Source organism: Dipodomys spectabilis, unplaced genomic scaffold (assembly GCF_019054845.1).
Source record: "Dipodomys spectabilis isolate Male_0828 unplaced genomic scaffold, ASM1905484v1 ptg000085l, whole genome shotgun sequence".
NCBI lineage: Eukaryota > Metazoa > Chordata > Mammalia > Rodentia > Heteromyidae > Dipodomys > Dipodomys spectabilis.
In genome coordinates, this window is record NW_024870762.1 from 712,310 (window position 1) to 726,145 (window position 13,836).

At 42.9% G+C, this 13,836-nt stretch overlaps 1 protein-coding gene across 1 annotated transcript in view; it reads right to left on the bottom strand.

Moving 5' to 3' along the window:
* Dnah8 (dynein axonemal heavy chain 8) overlaps window positions 1-13,836 on the bottom strand; it is a 211,723-nt gene that overhangs the window by 45,503 nt on the left and 152,384 nt on the right. The window contains exons 79-83 of the mRNA XM_042683923.1: window positions 12,931-13,049; window positions 11,240-11,442; window positions 6,023-6,096; window positions 3,813-3,965; window positions 2,835-2,990 (exon numbers count right to left, since the gene is read on the bottom strand). Of these exons, the coding sequence (XP_042539857.1) occupies window positions 2,835-2,990; window positions 3,813-3,965; window positions 6,023-6,096; window positions 11,240-11,442; window positions 12,931-13,049 (705 nt within the window). The remainder of the gene's footprint in view (window positions 1-2,834; window positions 2,991-3,812; window positions 3,966-6,022; window positions 6,097-11,239; window positions 11,443-12,930; window positions 13,050-13,836) is intronic.

Here is a 13,836-nt window from a genome sequence, read left to right on the forward strand (position 1 = left end):
TTTCCTGGGCTCTGGTGATATAGCCATTTTTATTTAATATTTAAATTATTTTTAAGAGCCATGATAAAACTTGCACAGTTGCAGCTGCTACTGCAGGCCCTCAGAGACTTTAAATCCAGAAATCCTTAGGGACTTGCTATCCTGAGCTGGCAGCAAAATGACTTCAGCCAAACCACCACAGCAAAGAGCTGTGTCTATGCTGTTAAAAGTCCCAGATGGACCCTCAAAGTGGGCAGATCAAAGCGCAAGAGTGAGAAAGATGTAATGATAGTTTAACTATCCCCCTTAACTACAGCTCTGTGCTGTCCCAGCATTCTCAATTCTTGTTGTATATTAAAATCACCTGGGAAGTTCTTAAAAAGACTGAGCCTTCAGGTCCAAGGCCCAAGGGCTGGCTGAGCACCACTGCTTAAGATGTTTATTATACAGACTGTTACTAGTTTCGTTTTTAGAATCCCATGTGATAAACTTTTACTTTAAGACAATGTTGGGTGCTATTAGTTCACTGTTGTAATCCTAGCTACTCAGGAGGCTGAGATCTGAGGATTGTAGTTCAAAGTCAATCTGGGCAGAAAAGTCTTTGAGACTCATCTCCAATTAACTACCACAAAAAGGCCAGAAATGGAGCTGTGGTTCCAGTGGTAGGGCACTAGCTGTGAGCAAGAACACTAAGGGACAGCACCTAGGTTCTGAGTTCAAATGCCAATACCAGCACACACACACATGTATACACACATGGACATGCACAAAAGATACTAAGAAATGGACTGTTGAACATGAATGGGGGGAAAAAAGCATAGAAATGGATGGCCAAATTTCAGAAATGAGAAAACTTCATAGAGAGGGAAGAGAGGTCTTTGGGGCATAACTAAGCAACCTCGCCTGGTTAACTGCCCAGCAAAGGTGAGCCTCCTGACTCCCAGGAAGTGCTGTTCCTAGCACACTACTAGTTGATTTTAAGAGGTATTCGGTCTTTGGCTAATATACAGTCGCTCTACTATTAGCTGCCCAGCCCCAGCAGAAATGAGATTTCTTCTCTGTTTTGATCCAAGTGTGGTTCACACTTTGCCTCATGAATAGACTGCCATCCCCTTGCTCTCTTCCTGCTTAGGTACCCTGGATAGCCTAGGTCACCACCTTGACCACATGGAGAAGCCCCCATCCTCAAGCACGGAGGAAGGGTTGAATCACCACTACTGGGAACCAAATGCAGTATTTGAAGCATTATTTGGATTAGAACGTGATAAGCTCTAGCAGAGGGAACAATTCACAGAGAAGAGCGTGCGAAGTAGATTTCAGTGACTTGGAGGTGGAAGTTTACAATCCAGAGGCCATGATAGAAATCAGCAAAAAAGCATCACCAGCAAAGCATGGTCCCTCTCCCAGGGCTGAGAAGACAGAGAAACACTTCAGCTCCCTCTGGTGGCAGGGTGGGGTCAACACGGAGTGGGAACAATTTGCCTCCATCTTTGGGAAAGTCTGAACAACCCTTGGGCACAGCTGAGTGTCTGTGGCTCCTGGGACACAACAGCGGCTCAGTCTATCCTTTTTCCCCAGTCCCAGGAAAGGAGTATTGTGGCAAGCAGTTAAAGGAGGCTCTTCACCTCTTTGTGAAACCAAGGAGTGAACCAAGTGAATTATAGTTATGCAGTTTTCCAGTACCCAACAACCTATAAAACTCAAATAGAGGACAGTGCAATAATGAATTTTTAAAAATCCAACAGGTAAGTGGCTTGATCACGCTAAGATGACAAATCACTATATAAGTAATTAGCATGTAAAAGCCAACAGCCAACGAATGGCCTGCGGGAGGCAAGCCGCCGCTGCCACCCTTCCTCCCCCAGCCCAGCCGTCACTTTCACTGCCTGGTAATAACCGGAGCCACCCCGAACTTCAGCCAGAGCCAGATCCACCGCGGCCGATGATGTGTACCTAACCTCTCCCAGTCTCAATGGCCTTATTATTAACGCAGTGATTAATCCTGTTTTGAAATGTGGTGGTTGTTATTATGTAAGATGGTGTACATAAAATTCGTGGCTCGTACAGGCACTTTCGAGACCAGGCTCCTTTCTTAATAACCTGTTCACTCATTCCTCAAGTATGTATTGAGCTCGAGTTATGGTCTGAATATGAAACATCCCAAGTAGTCTTGGTCCCTGGCGTGAGGTTCTCTTTGGGGAGCTGGCGGAACTGTAGACGGTACAGGCATGGTTGGAGGGAGGGTGTGTCACCCTGCGGGTGCCTCTGAAAGGGTGTCTGGTCCCTGATCTCTCCCTGCCTTCATGCGCTGCTTCCTGGCCACCATGAGGTGAGTGGGCTCTGCCACACACTCCTACTTTGGAAGTGTTTCTGCCTCTCTTCAGGCCCACAGAAATGGAATCAGATGACCATCACATGAAGCCATGAGCCCAAATAAAGCTTTCCTCCTTTCAACTGTATCACTCACGTATTTATCAAAGTGACCATCTATTGCAGACAGATAGATAGATAGAGAGATAGATAGATAGATAGATAGATAGATAGATAGATAGATAGATAGATAGACAGAAAGACAGACAGGCAGACAGGCAGGCAGACAGGCAGATAGGCAGACATGGACAGTAACAAAAAAAGTCAGAGTTTCTGCCCTTAGGAATCCTCCATCAGCCTGGTGGGGGACACAGGTGACATCTGTAACTATCACGCTAAGCCAGACACAGGAAAGCAGAAGCAAGAAAACACCAGAGGTTAAGGACAGAGTGGAGGCAGAGGCAGTGCCCTCCCAGGTTTCCCTACCATGAAGAAACTCCTCCTCTCCCTGCACCCCACGGAGGGGACACTGCCTCCCTGGTTACCTGCACAGTGGAGTGTAAAAACGCGACTGTGTAGAGCATGGGTTTCCACATGGGTAAATTGCTGATGTCCAGAAGGTCTTGATTGATCCCGGCGAATGTTCTTTTTAGACCCGCACGCACCCCTTGGGGAGGCTCATTCGTGAATTTGAGAGAAGTCTGTCACAAAGAGGAAACAGTTGTCTTATTGCTCTAAGTGACTATAAAGGGGTAAGAGAAATCACGACACATCAGGCAGCAATCTGCTTCTGACATCCTGAATGCAGGCAGGGATTCAGAGCAGGGTAATCTGCTTACACTGATCAGAGCTGAAACCCAATGCATTCATATCCCATCTTCTAACTCTCCTGTGAAAATACTATCTGACCTTTATGGCTATAGTTTTTGATAATGGCTGGGCACTGGTGGCTCACACCTGTAATCCTAGCTACTCAGGAGGCTGAAATCTGAGAATCATGGTTCAAAGCCAGCCCAGGCAGAAACATCTAGGAGACTTTTATCTCCAATTAACTGCCCCCCCCAAACCCCAAACAACAACAAAAAAGCCCTGGAAGTGGAGCTGTGACACAAGTGGTGGAGCACCAGCTTTGAGCAATGAAGCAGCTCAGGGACAGTCAAAAATTATTGTTTTGATAATGACAACATTTTGCAGGTCAGATTCTATTGGGCCAAAAAAGGTTCTGCTATGTTTCTATTTTTCAATAATGTTGTTGGGTGCCAGTGGCTCATGCCTCCTAGCTGCTCAGAAGGCTAAGATCTATGAATTGGAGTTTGGGCAGGAAAGTACATGAGTCTCTTATTCCAATTAACCACCAAAAATCTGGAAATGAGCTGTGTCTCAAGTAGTAGAACAAGCCTTGAGCAAAAGAGCTCAGGGATAGTATCTAGGCCCTGAGATCAAGTCCTAGGACTGGTACATACACATCAATTATGCCATTAATTGACCCATATCTCAATGCAAGGGCAGTCTACTTAACAAACCTGAAGCAATGTGATTGGAAATCGGTCATGAGGCTCTGTGGTGATCCACACTCGGAAAGAATCATCATTGGCTTCTGTGGTCATCAGTGTCTCTAGTAATTCCTCCATGAATTCCAGGCCAAGGTGACAATTCTGCAGTAAGACCCAACCGCCCTATATCCAAAAATGAGTACATGTTGATTGCTTGAAACTTTTTGTTAGGATTTAAATTTTTTTTAATGCACATTTGTTGTTTTTTTTCTTTAAAAAAAAAAGGCTTTGCTTAGAGATATGTTTGTTTTAAGTAGAGATTAAAAAAAAAACTATTTCCACACAACCACATCAGTGACTGGTACAAGAGACTTGGAAGCACTTGGGTCCAGAGTGCTGGCGTCCTGCCAGGGTGGCTCAGAAAGGAACAGAGAGGAGAACCGAGGCCAGCCCTGGGAATGTACAGCGTGTGCACCACCTAATGGTGAGAACGGGAATGTGAACTGTCCTTCTGGAGCTGAGGCAGAACTGACAAGCTCTAAAACCAACGAAACCCACCCGGTGTCCCCCAGAGCTGCAAAGATGCACAGTATCTTTCTTGGTGATGATACTTTTAGTGACCCTTGTTGCAAGGGTCACTACACCTCGCTCACTGTTTCAGCATTCTTCCTGAACATCCGCGAAACCATGTAACTTATAAAGCACTCGGTAAGTACTTGATCAAACTACCTCTCATGATATGTCACATAGCCTTAACGGCCATATGAGAACAGCTGCTTGTCTGTTTGCTTGTTTTGAGGCACAGGCTCACTGTGCAGGCTAGCCTCAAATTTAAGATCCTCCTATCGGCCTCCCAAGTGCTGGGATAACAGGCATGCACCACCATGCCTGGCAAATCAATGTGTTTTTTTTTTTAATTAATATTTCAATGCTCTTATATAATATATTGAGTGCAATAACTCCATCATAAGATATACATATCATGTTTTCAACCATCAGAGAAAACATGACTCGGCTGGCTTCAGTGGCGAAGGGAACACACAGGAGGGAATTCTGGAGTGGTGTTGATATGGTGGACCCAGTGTTCTTCTGGGCCTTCACTGGGCATTCTACTGTGCCAGCTGTATCCTGAATCTGGTATCCCTTAAGTTGGCTGTACCTGCTCATTTTTATTTTCTCTGATAATGCCATTATTATCAATCTGTACCTCCTGGTAAGAAACAGACCATGAAAGTTACCCACCACCCCCCCCCCCCACAAAAAAAAAAACACCCCAGTATTCCAAAAGAGGTTAATGTGAATATAGCACTTAAATGAAAAAGTTTCTCATTCATAGACATAATGAAATGAGTTAAGCCCCAGGTTAAACTGCCAAATCACTCAATAGAGTGAACAAGCTGATCCAAGTCAAAATTATTATATATCATTGCCCTGATATATTTAAGTTAAATATAATTTATTATTGAATTTAATTAAGTGATAAAGATTAAGGCTTAGGGCACTCGAGAATTAATGGCTGGCTTCAAATTTTGATGACCCAAGTAGCGTTTTAGCTCATTAACCCATCTAGCCATTAAGTTCCAGGGACTGTCAGTTACTTTGCATGTGATGAGATCAAATGCTCTTATTTTATTTTTATAAGTGATGCAATTTCTTATTGTGGATGAGATGGCTGTCTCTAGAGCATATCTAGGAAATTAATATCCTGGGTATTTATTAGGTGTAATAGAAACGATTTCTCAACATCCCATTCAAATTACACTTCTCAATAAAAAAAAAAATCTATCAATATTGAAACGCACACACAAATACTTAAAACACAAAATCCTCAAATATTTCTTATTTGCCTGAAACTACCCATTAGTGAAAAACAAAAGCCTGCCTGTAACCAAAAATTGAATCTAATGGTCCCAATCTGTCACTTCATAGGGATGATTCAATTAATATTGATCATGCCATTCTAAGATAGCTGAAGTCGCACCCTTAGGAATCAGAAGGCATGCCTTCCAAATTGTAAATAAATAATAATAAAATGGAGCTTATTAGTACAACATGAGTTGTATTACTCATGAGGCTGTCAGGAGGAGAAATTAGTGTTTTAAATTCTTAGGTTGACTGTATACTCGTAAATGAATATGGGAGTCTGGATTAGGGCCTGTGAAGAAGGGGGTCCGGGTCGACCAGATGGATGGAGGAATGCAAGAGACAAGGTTGCACTGGAGGAGTGGCCAGTCACCCACCTGCTGCATTGACATCTGAATGAGTTTCCGAGCATGCACTTCTTGACCCTGTCCCATGGAGATAGTTCTACATTCTGTAATGGAGGAGAAGGTCTGTGATGAGATAATGGAACTTTTCCTAACCGGGCCAGGGATGAGGGGGAGAGGGGTGGTGGACTCATAATTTCTGAACTGTCACACCCTCCCTTCATGGCCTCGTTGCAGCCTGTGCTGTTCAGCAGGTCTGGCCTCTGGTAGTGTTCATCAGAGACTTGAAGACACTGCCTGGAAGGGCAGGGCTGGGACCCACAGCAAAGGGCATAGTATGGCTTCCGGGACGGGGGGGGGGGGGGGGGCACAGCAAGGGTGAGCAAGAGGTAGAAGGTCTAGAATCTTTTTGTTATTATTGTTGGTCACAGGGTTGGAACTCAGGGCCTGGGTGCTCTCCCTGAGCTCTTCGACTCAAGGTTAGTGCTCTACCACACCAAGCCACAGCGCCACTTCCAGTTTACTGGTGGTTAATTGGAGATAAGAGTCTCACGAAGGGGAGGAGGATGGGGGGGGGGGGGGGAAGGGATGGGAAGGGGAAACAAAAGAGGAGGCTACAAAGTTTGATAAGAAATGTATTCATTATCTTGCTTATGTAATTGTAACCCCTCTGTACAGTATTTTCACAATTAAAAAAAGAAAAAATATTTTAAAAAAGAGTCTCACGAAGCCGGGCTGGTGGCTCATGCCTGTAATCCTAGCTACTCAGGAGGCTGAGATCTGAGGATCGTGGTTCAAAGCCAGCCTAGGCAGGAAAGTCCATGAAATTCTTATCTCCAATAAACTACCAGAAAACCAAAAGTGGCGCTGTAGTGGTAGAGTGCTAGCCTTGAGCTGAAGAGCTGAGGGATAGCACTCAGGCCCAGAGTTCAAGCCCCAGGACCGACAAAAAAAAAAATTGTCTAACGGCCTTTCCTGCCCTGGCTGGCTTCAAACTGTGATCCTCAGATCTCAGCCTCCTGAGTAGCTAGGATGACAGGTGTGAGCCACCAGCTCCTGGCTAGTCTAGAATCTTTCTACAGTGCCAGTGCAGCTGCTTTAAAGTAAAAGGTCTGATAGCTCTTCAAAAGGTTAAAGATAGGGTTACCACAAGACCCAGAAAATCCATTCCTAAGTCTATAGATGAGGAAAAATCTTGTAGTGTTCAAGTAGGATTAGTCACTGGCCAAAAAGTGGAAGTAATCCAAGTCTCCATGAACAGATGAGTGGGTAAACAAAACGTGACTGTATGTCCACACAACAGCAGTACTGGAAGTTCAACTCAGGACCCTGCATTTGCTATGCAAATGCTCTGCCACATGAGCCACACCTCCAGTTTTTTATTTTTCAGATAGGGTTCTTTCATGTTTGCCAGAGACTGGCCTTAACTACAGACATACACCATTACACATGGTTGGTTTGTTGAGATGAGGGTCTCACTAACTTTTTGCCCAGGCTGGCTTCAAACCATGATCCTCTTGATCTCCATCTCTTGAGATTATAGTCACAAACCACTATGCTCAGTCAGAATATTAAAAGGTGGAAATTTCTATATACTGAATCATATCTAAATCCAAGGGTTTTGAATAAGAGACTATGGAAATTTCAAATGTAACACACTTACATTAATGTAAGTCTTTAACTAGGTAATGTATATATTCTCATGTATTTTTACACATATTTCATATCTTTACTATTAAACAGTATGTTGTGATGACCTTACTGCCATCCCATATTATTAGTAAATGATTTTTAGTACCAGAACTAAAATCTCATCTTGATGACACATCTTTGTTCATTATATATAGAGGACCTTCTGAATCCTCAATGTTACCAGATGAAACATGGCTTTGTGTAAACCTTCATGCATACTCTCCATATGTTCTTAGGAGCCATTCAGGCATGCAGAATAGTTTGAACAAAATACAACAGTATTATAAAGATTCCTGGTGTGCATATAAAGAGGGCTACCAGTGCCTCCCACTTAAACGGGATGCTGTGACTCCCACTTAAACGGGATACTGTGACTCCCGCCCCCACTCTGCTCCTTGTTGGGGTTTTCATTGTCTTCTGGTGTCTTCAAAACCCCATCCAGTCTCACATCATCTCTATGGTATGTTACCTACCTTGGGTCTTAGACTCTGGTATTGGGATCAGGGAAAGCTTCACTATTCATTCATAACAAACTAGCTTAATAGTTTTCTTCTTTTACAGCTTAACCTAAAGCACTCAGTATCCCACTCAACCCTCGGCTCTCTCTGCAGTTTCATCTGGGGTGATGCCATTCCTGTTTCTAATATTAACCTGCTGTCTCGGCTCTCGCTTTGGCTAATCCCTTTTTCTCCTCCAATTTGAAATGTGAATCTGATCATATGCAAAGCTCATACTCTAGGCTCTAATTTGGGGGCCTCCCTTGATTTGTCTACTGACTCTCTAAATCACTGCCGTTCGGTGACATTTTAATGTCCAGTGCTGTCTTTCTTTTCTTTTTCTTTTCCAATTCTCTTAGTTATTCTTGTTGAGCTACAGTTCTAGATAAACTAAGATCGCCATCCTACTCAATGACAGGAGAAACACTGTTTGAATTTCAATTATACTTGCATTTGATTTATAGATTAATCTTGAGAATCTTGTCATTCTGACAATATTGAATCTACATTGGGAATGGGGTTTAACTCTTCATTTATTTGAAGATTTCTGTCGCTAAGAAAACATTCCCAGTTTCCTTCAAACAGTTTTAAATTGTTTCTGAGTTTTATTTTTATTGCCATAGTTAATGGGATTTTTTTTTACATCTCATTTTACAAGAAAGCACCATTGATTTTTCAAAAAAAAATATCTATTTGTTTTGTGACTATTCACTTTCCTGAACTATCTAATAGTTTTTCTGTTGATTCATATGTGGTTTTTTTAGTTAAACAATTACATTTTCTGAGAGTAACGATGATCTTCGTCTCTCCTTTCCAGTAGTTAAATCCATTATTTATGATCCTTACAATGCTTTAGCCGTATCTTCTACCACAATACTAAGAGAAGGCATGGTTTACACAGGCGTCCCAACTCACTCACCAACAAGTCTGGGGTGGGTGGCCTGCTGTACCAATACCACATTCCTAAACTATTCTTCTGTTCCTATCTTTCCAACGTCAAATGGAGATGCTTTTAAAAGCATCTATCATGTCACAATGCAAGGGTTTAAGGACAAGTCTTCTGCTTGCTGAAGAGATGTCTTCAAGCCAATAGAGCCCCATATGTTAGCTAAGTGCAAATGATGAAACTTATTAGAACAGCTTTCTGTATTCATATGTATATTCCCTCCTCAAATTCATGACTGTTGGATTGTCATTTTTAGTGTCCCACTATATTCTTCTGGCTTATGTTTTGGCCAAGATGTTTATACTTAGACGGATCATTTAAATTGGTGGTTTTCTTTCTCTTAGGCAGTTACTATCTTGGTTAGTGTTGATAGCAGGATAATTAATGCTAACGAAGAGAAAAATATATCCCATTTTTCGTCTGTGTTTTAGAACCAAATGTACCCTGTGTGAAATCCCTTGAACATTTTAGATGATTTATCAGAAGAAAATGAGCTGGTGGCTCACATCTATAGTCCTAGCTACTCAGGAGGCTGAGAGCTGAGGATCATGGTTTTCAGCCAGCTTGGGAGGAAAGTCTGTGCGACTCTTCTCTCCAATCAACCACCAAAAAGTCAGAGTGGAGCTGTGGTTCAAGCGGTAGAGCCCCAGCCTTGAGTGTAAAAGCTAGGGGACAGCGCCCACGCCCTGAGTTCAAGCCTCAGTACCAACTCATACACACACATATACCAAAAACAAAAACAAAAACAAAACCTCTTCTAATTTCTCTCACTTTTGATTATGAGTCTATTTAAATTTTTCTCTTTTCTGAGAAAGTTTGAACACACTTGTGTTTTTCTACACACTTGTCAACTTGGATGAGATTTTCTAACTTACTAGGAGAACAATACACCATTCTCACATTATTTTGCCTGCACATGGGGTTATGCTCCCTTCTCATTGCAAATCTGCATTTCTAGACTCTTGAATCGTGTGTGTGCTCCTTCTCAGCTGTACTTGGATTGTTTTCACCACCTCCTCCTCCTTTCTCACCAGGTCCCTAATATGGCACTCCTGCTCCCCCATCCTGCTCCTCCTCCTGCTCTCTCTTTTGCCCTGTACTCAGTACCATGAGCCTGTCTATTCAGTCTCTCATTGTAGGGCCTGGCCAGCAACATCAGAGAACATCCATGAGCAGACATTTTCCTTCTCCTCTTTGTTCTGGTCCCCTACTCCAGTGAGTCAGGGCAACAGGTTAATCCACCTGATAAAAGCTAATGAGACCACTCAGTAATGAGACCACGGAAGTGAGGTTCAGAGGCCTGGAGCTCAGCTCTCAATCAGATCTGTCTCCAACTTGCTCGGGGGCCATTCCTCCTCTCTTCCTGGTTTCCCCAGCTGTAAAATAAGATAGCTGGCTTTCCAGACTTCCAGTCTCCTTCACCTTGAGCTCCTTCACCAACCTTGCGAGGTTGGTTATCCATTATCCACTCATTGAGATTAGATTAATATGTTATTGTTTGCCCAATAGCTTTTTTTTTAAAACAGCTACCTTTGGTAACAAACATAATGAGACCTCCTTACACTACTAGAAATAATTTATGAAAGAACAAATCCCTAATTACTATGCATTACAGTAACGGCTTTAGTTTTTTGATTTGTCACAACATACACTTTGTTGTAACTTTATGTAAACATGGCAATAATGTGGGCTATTGCTCCTGTATGTTCAATCTTGCTAATCTGCTATCCATGAGGCATAGCCATCTGGTTACAGTGGAAAAAGAAAGACGAGGAGGAGGGAGAGGAGGAGGGGGAGGAGGAGGAGGAGGGGGAAGAAGAGGAGGAAGAAGAGGAGGAGGAAGGGGGGTAGGAGGGGGGGAAGAGGAGATAAAAGCACATTTTTTTTAAAAAAACCAACAGTACACGGTAGATGAGTGAGCTCCTCTCTGTACAAAGATATCTACATTACTTTTTCACTCTAGAATATGAAGGGATGAAAAAGGAAGCTTTATGGATTTTTTTCTACCTCAGTTTTACAGAATATTTCTAAGAATCAGTCATTAAATTATGAAACAGAAAATTTAGGACAAAAGCATGGATGTTTAGCTACATTTCCTAGACTTGCCAATCCTACCCAGCTTCAGTTTCTTGGCCAGTGCGTCGATTTGAATGGTGGGATCAGATCCCATGGACAGGAAACAGATGAGCGGTGTCCGGGAGTCACTCTCTTCCCATGTTTTCTCCAGGTTTAAGATGACCGGCTCTGTGTACTTCTCCTCCAAAGAGTCGGCAATATACTTTCTTGCTTGGAAAACAGTGCGGTCTGGGCACCAAGACCTAGGCATGAATACAAGTTAAAGGAAGTAAACTAGCACATTTATTTTTTATTCTGCCTCATTCTGAGCCCATAAAGGGCATGCACTTAATTAACAAGCTAATCTCACATTCTGCAGTTCTCTCTGTGTATAAAGGTTGGGAAGATTTTCTGGCCTTGGATGAGCACAAATTTCATCATGTGGTTTTGTTATTAGACATTAGATTAGTAGAGCAGAGCCAAACCCACAGCGTATCCTCTGCCAGCTCCAGTACACAGTAGGGTCCCCTCTGCCCCATGCTCTGAAGCCCCATGGTCCTCACCCTGCAGCAGACTGACAAGTCCAAGAGGTCAAAGGTGAGCTAATCAGTAAGCATTTATGTCATATTATTTATACGTTACATGCCACACTCAGTTCTATACACCTAGACACATTAAATAAATGTCATCTGATCTCAGTCAAGTTCTCCAGGTTCTTATTTCCTAGCAGATTATATTAGTCATTCAACCCAGATCTATTCTTAGTGTAACAAATAAAAGACAAACACATTCATTTCAGTAATAAGAGGTAGCCTTTGACAAGCGAGACTATGAGGTCACCATCCCTGCTGCCCTGATCCATCTTAAAGAGTAACAATCTTCAGGGAACAGCCTTTATTTCCTCAGTACAAGGTCAGGATACAAGATTAGGAAGGATGAGACTGCCACAGAATGACCCAGTATTCTCTTGTTACTCACTTGATGGTTTCATCGCCCATGTACCATCATCATTCCACTTAACCCCCAGTCTGCCTCCTCTTCCCTCTCTCCCTTCCTTCTATTATTCTCCTCTTCCTCTCCTCCTCCTTCTCCTCCTCTTCTTTTCCTCTTCAACTGCTCCTCTTTTTCCCCTTCCTTTCTCTCCTCCTTCTCTGCCTCTTCCAATTCCTCTTGCTCCTCCTCCTCTTCTCCTCTTCCTTTTCCCCCTCCCCACATACATGGATTGTTCTAGTTTACCAGGTGCCACGGAGCTACTAGATATTGAAGACATGTGGAAAATGAGAAGTTCAATGCTCTTACCCTCAGCTTCAGACCCATGCTTTCACTTCAATAGCCAGAAGTGTCTATATACATTCCAATGGTGCAATATTCTTAGGGTTTCCCCTCAGATAAATCCTCAGTTTATAAACTAATTGCCTTGATACTTTGGGACTTCTGTTTTTTTAAGGGAGCAGACTTCATAATGGATGATTCACTCAAAAGCAAATTAACAAGGTAAATTTTTTAAACATATTTTTCATGTTTTGGCTCTGGCCACAAGCTATTATCATTCACACATCATCAAAGTCTACCACTCCCTGACACTACTGCCAATATATTTTGCTTTTAAGAGTCACCTTTGAAATTCCTAGTTTAGTAGCACACCCATTTCTTACAATAGTTATGGAGACATATAAAGTCAACTTACTGAAGGTCAGACCTGTAATTTAATGATGAGCTGCCAATAATGGGCTGATAATCCCTATTCTCACCTGATAAGTAAGAGTTTGTGGCAGGTGTCCAGCGAATCATTGTACCCATCGGGTATGATCTCCTCCTCCGGAGCATCTTTATCAAACCAGCTTTTCCACCCCTTCTCATTCCGTGATATCTAAGAGCAACAAGCCAAGAAGCAGATGTAAGACGATACGTGGTAGGAAGGTACTATAAATTCTGAGGAACCTAAAGGTGGCATTACCCCCCATATTGCAAAACTACCTTCATTCCAGACTCATAATACTGACCATCCTTGAGGACCAAATCTCTGAATATCTATTTAAAAATACCAATAGGTAACAAGGTCAAAACCTTTTCCCTCATAACCCTCCACCATGAGCCTTTAAAACTTGAGTATGGTGGAAGTCCCTTCAAGAGCTGCTCACTGCCCTCCGAGAGGCATGGAGGGGACCCCTCTTTTAAAAGTTGCCCTCTACAGCCCAAGAGCTGTCAAGACTAATTACAGAACTGTAGATAGCCTTGTTGTGGAGCTTGAACTCATGGCCTATGCGCTATACTTGAGCCTCTTTGTGTTCAAGGATAGCACTCTACTACTTTGAGCCACAGCGCCACTTCCAGTTTTTGAGTGGTTAGAGATAAGAGCCTCACAGGGACTTTCCTGCCCAGGCTGGCTTCAGACTGCGATCCTCAGATCTCAGCCTCCTGAGTAGCTAGAATTGTAAGTGTGAGCCATGAGCACCCTGCTTTTAGCACTTTTTAAACTTCCTGATAAGCCCGAACAGGAACCAGTGAATGCTCATCCTGCAGCTGCTCCAGGCCAGACGTATGGGTTGGAGTTTTACTTCTACCATCCTGACTTTTTATGCGGGCAGAGAGGGGTTAAAAAGTGCCCGCAGTTACACACAGTGTTTGCTTTATCACACAGGATGGAACCAGGATGC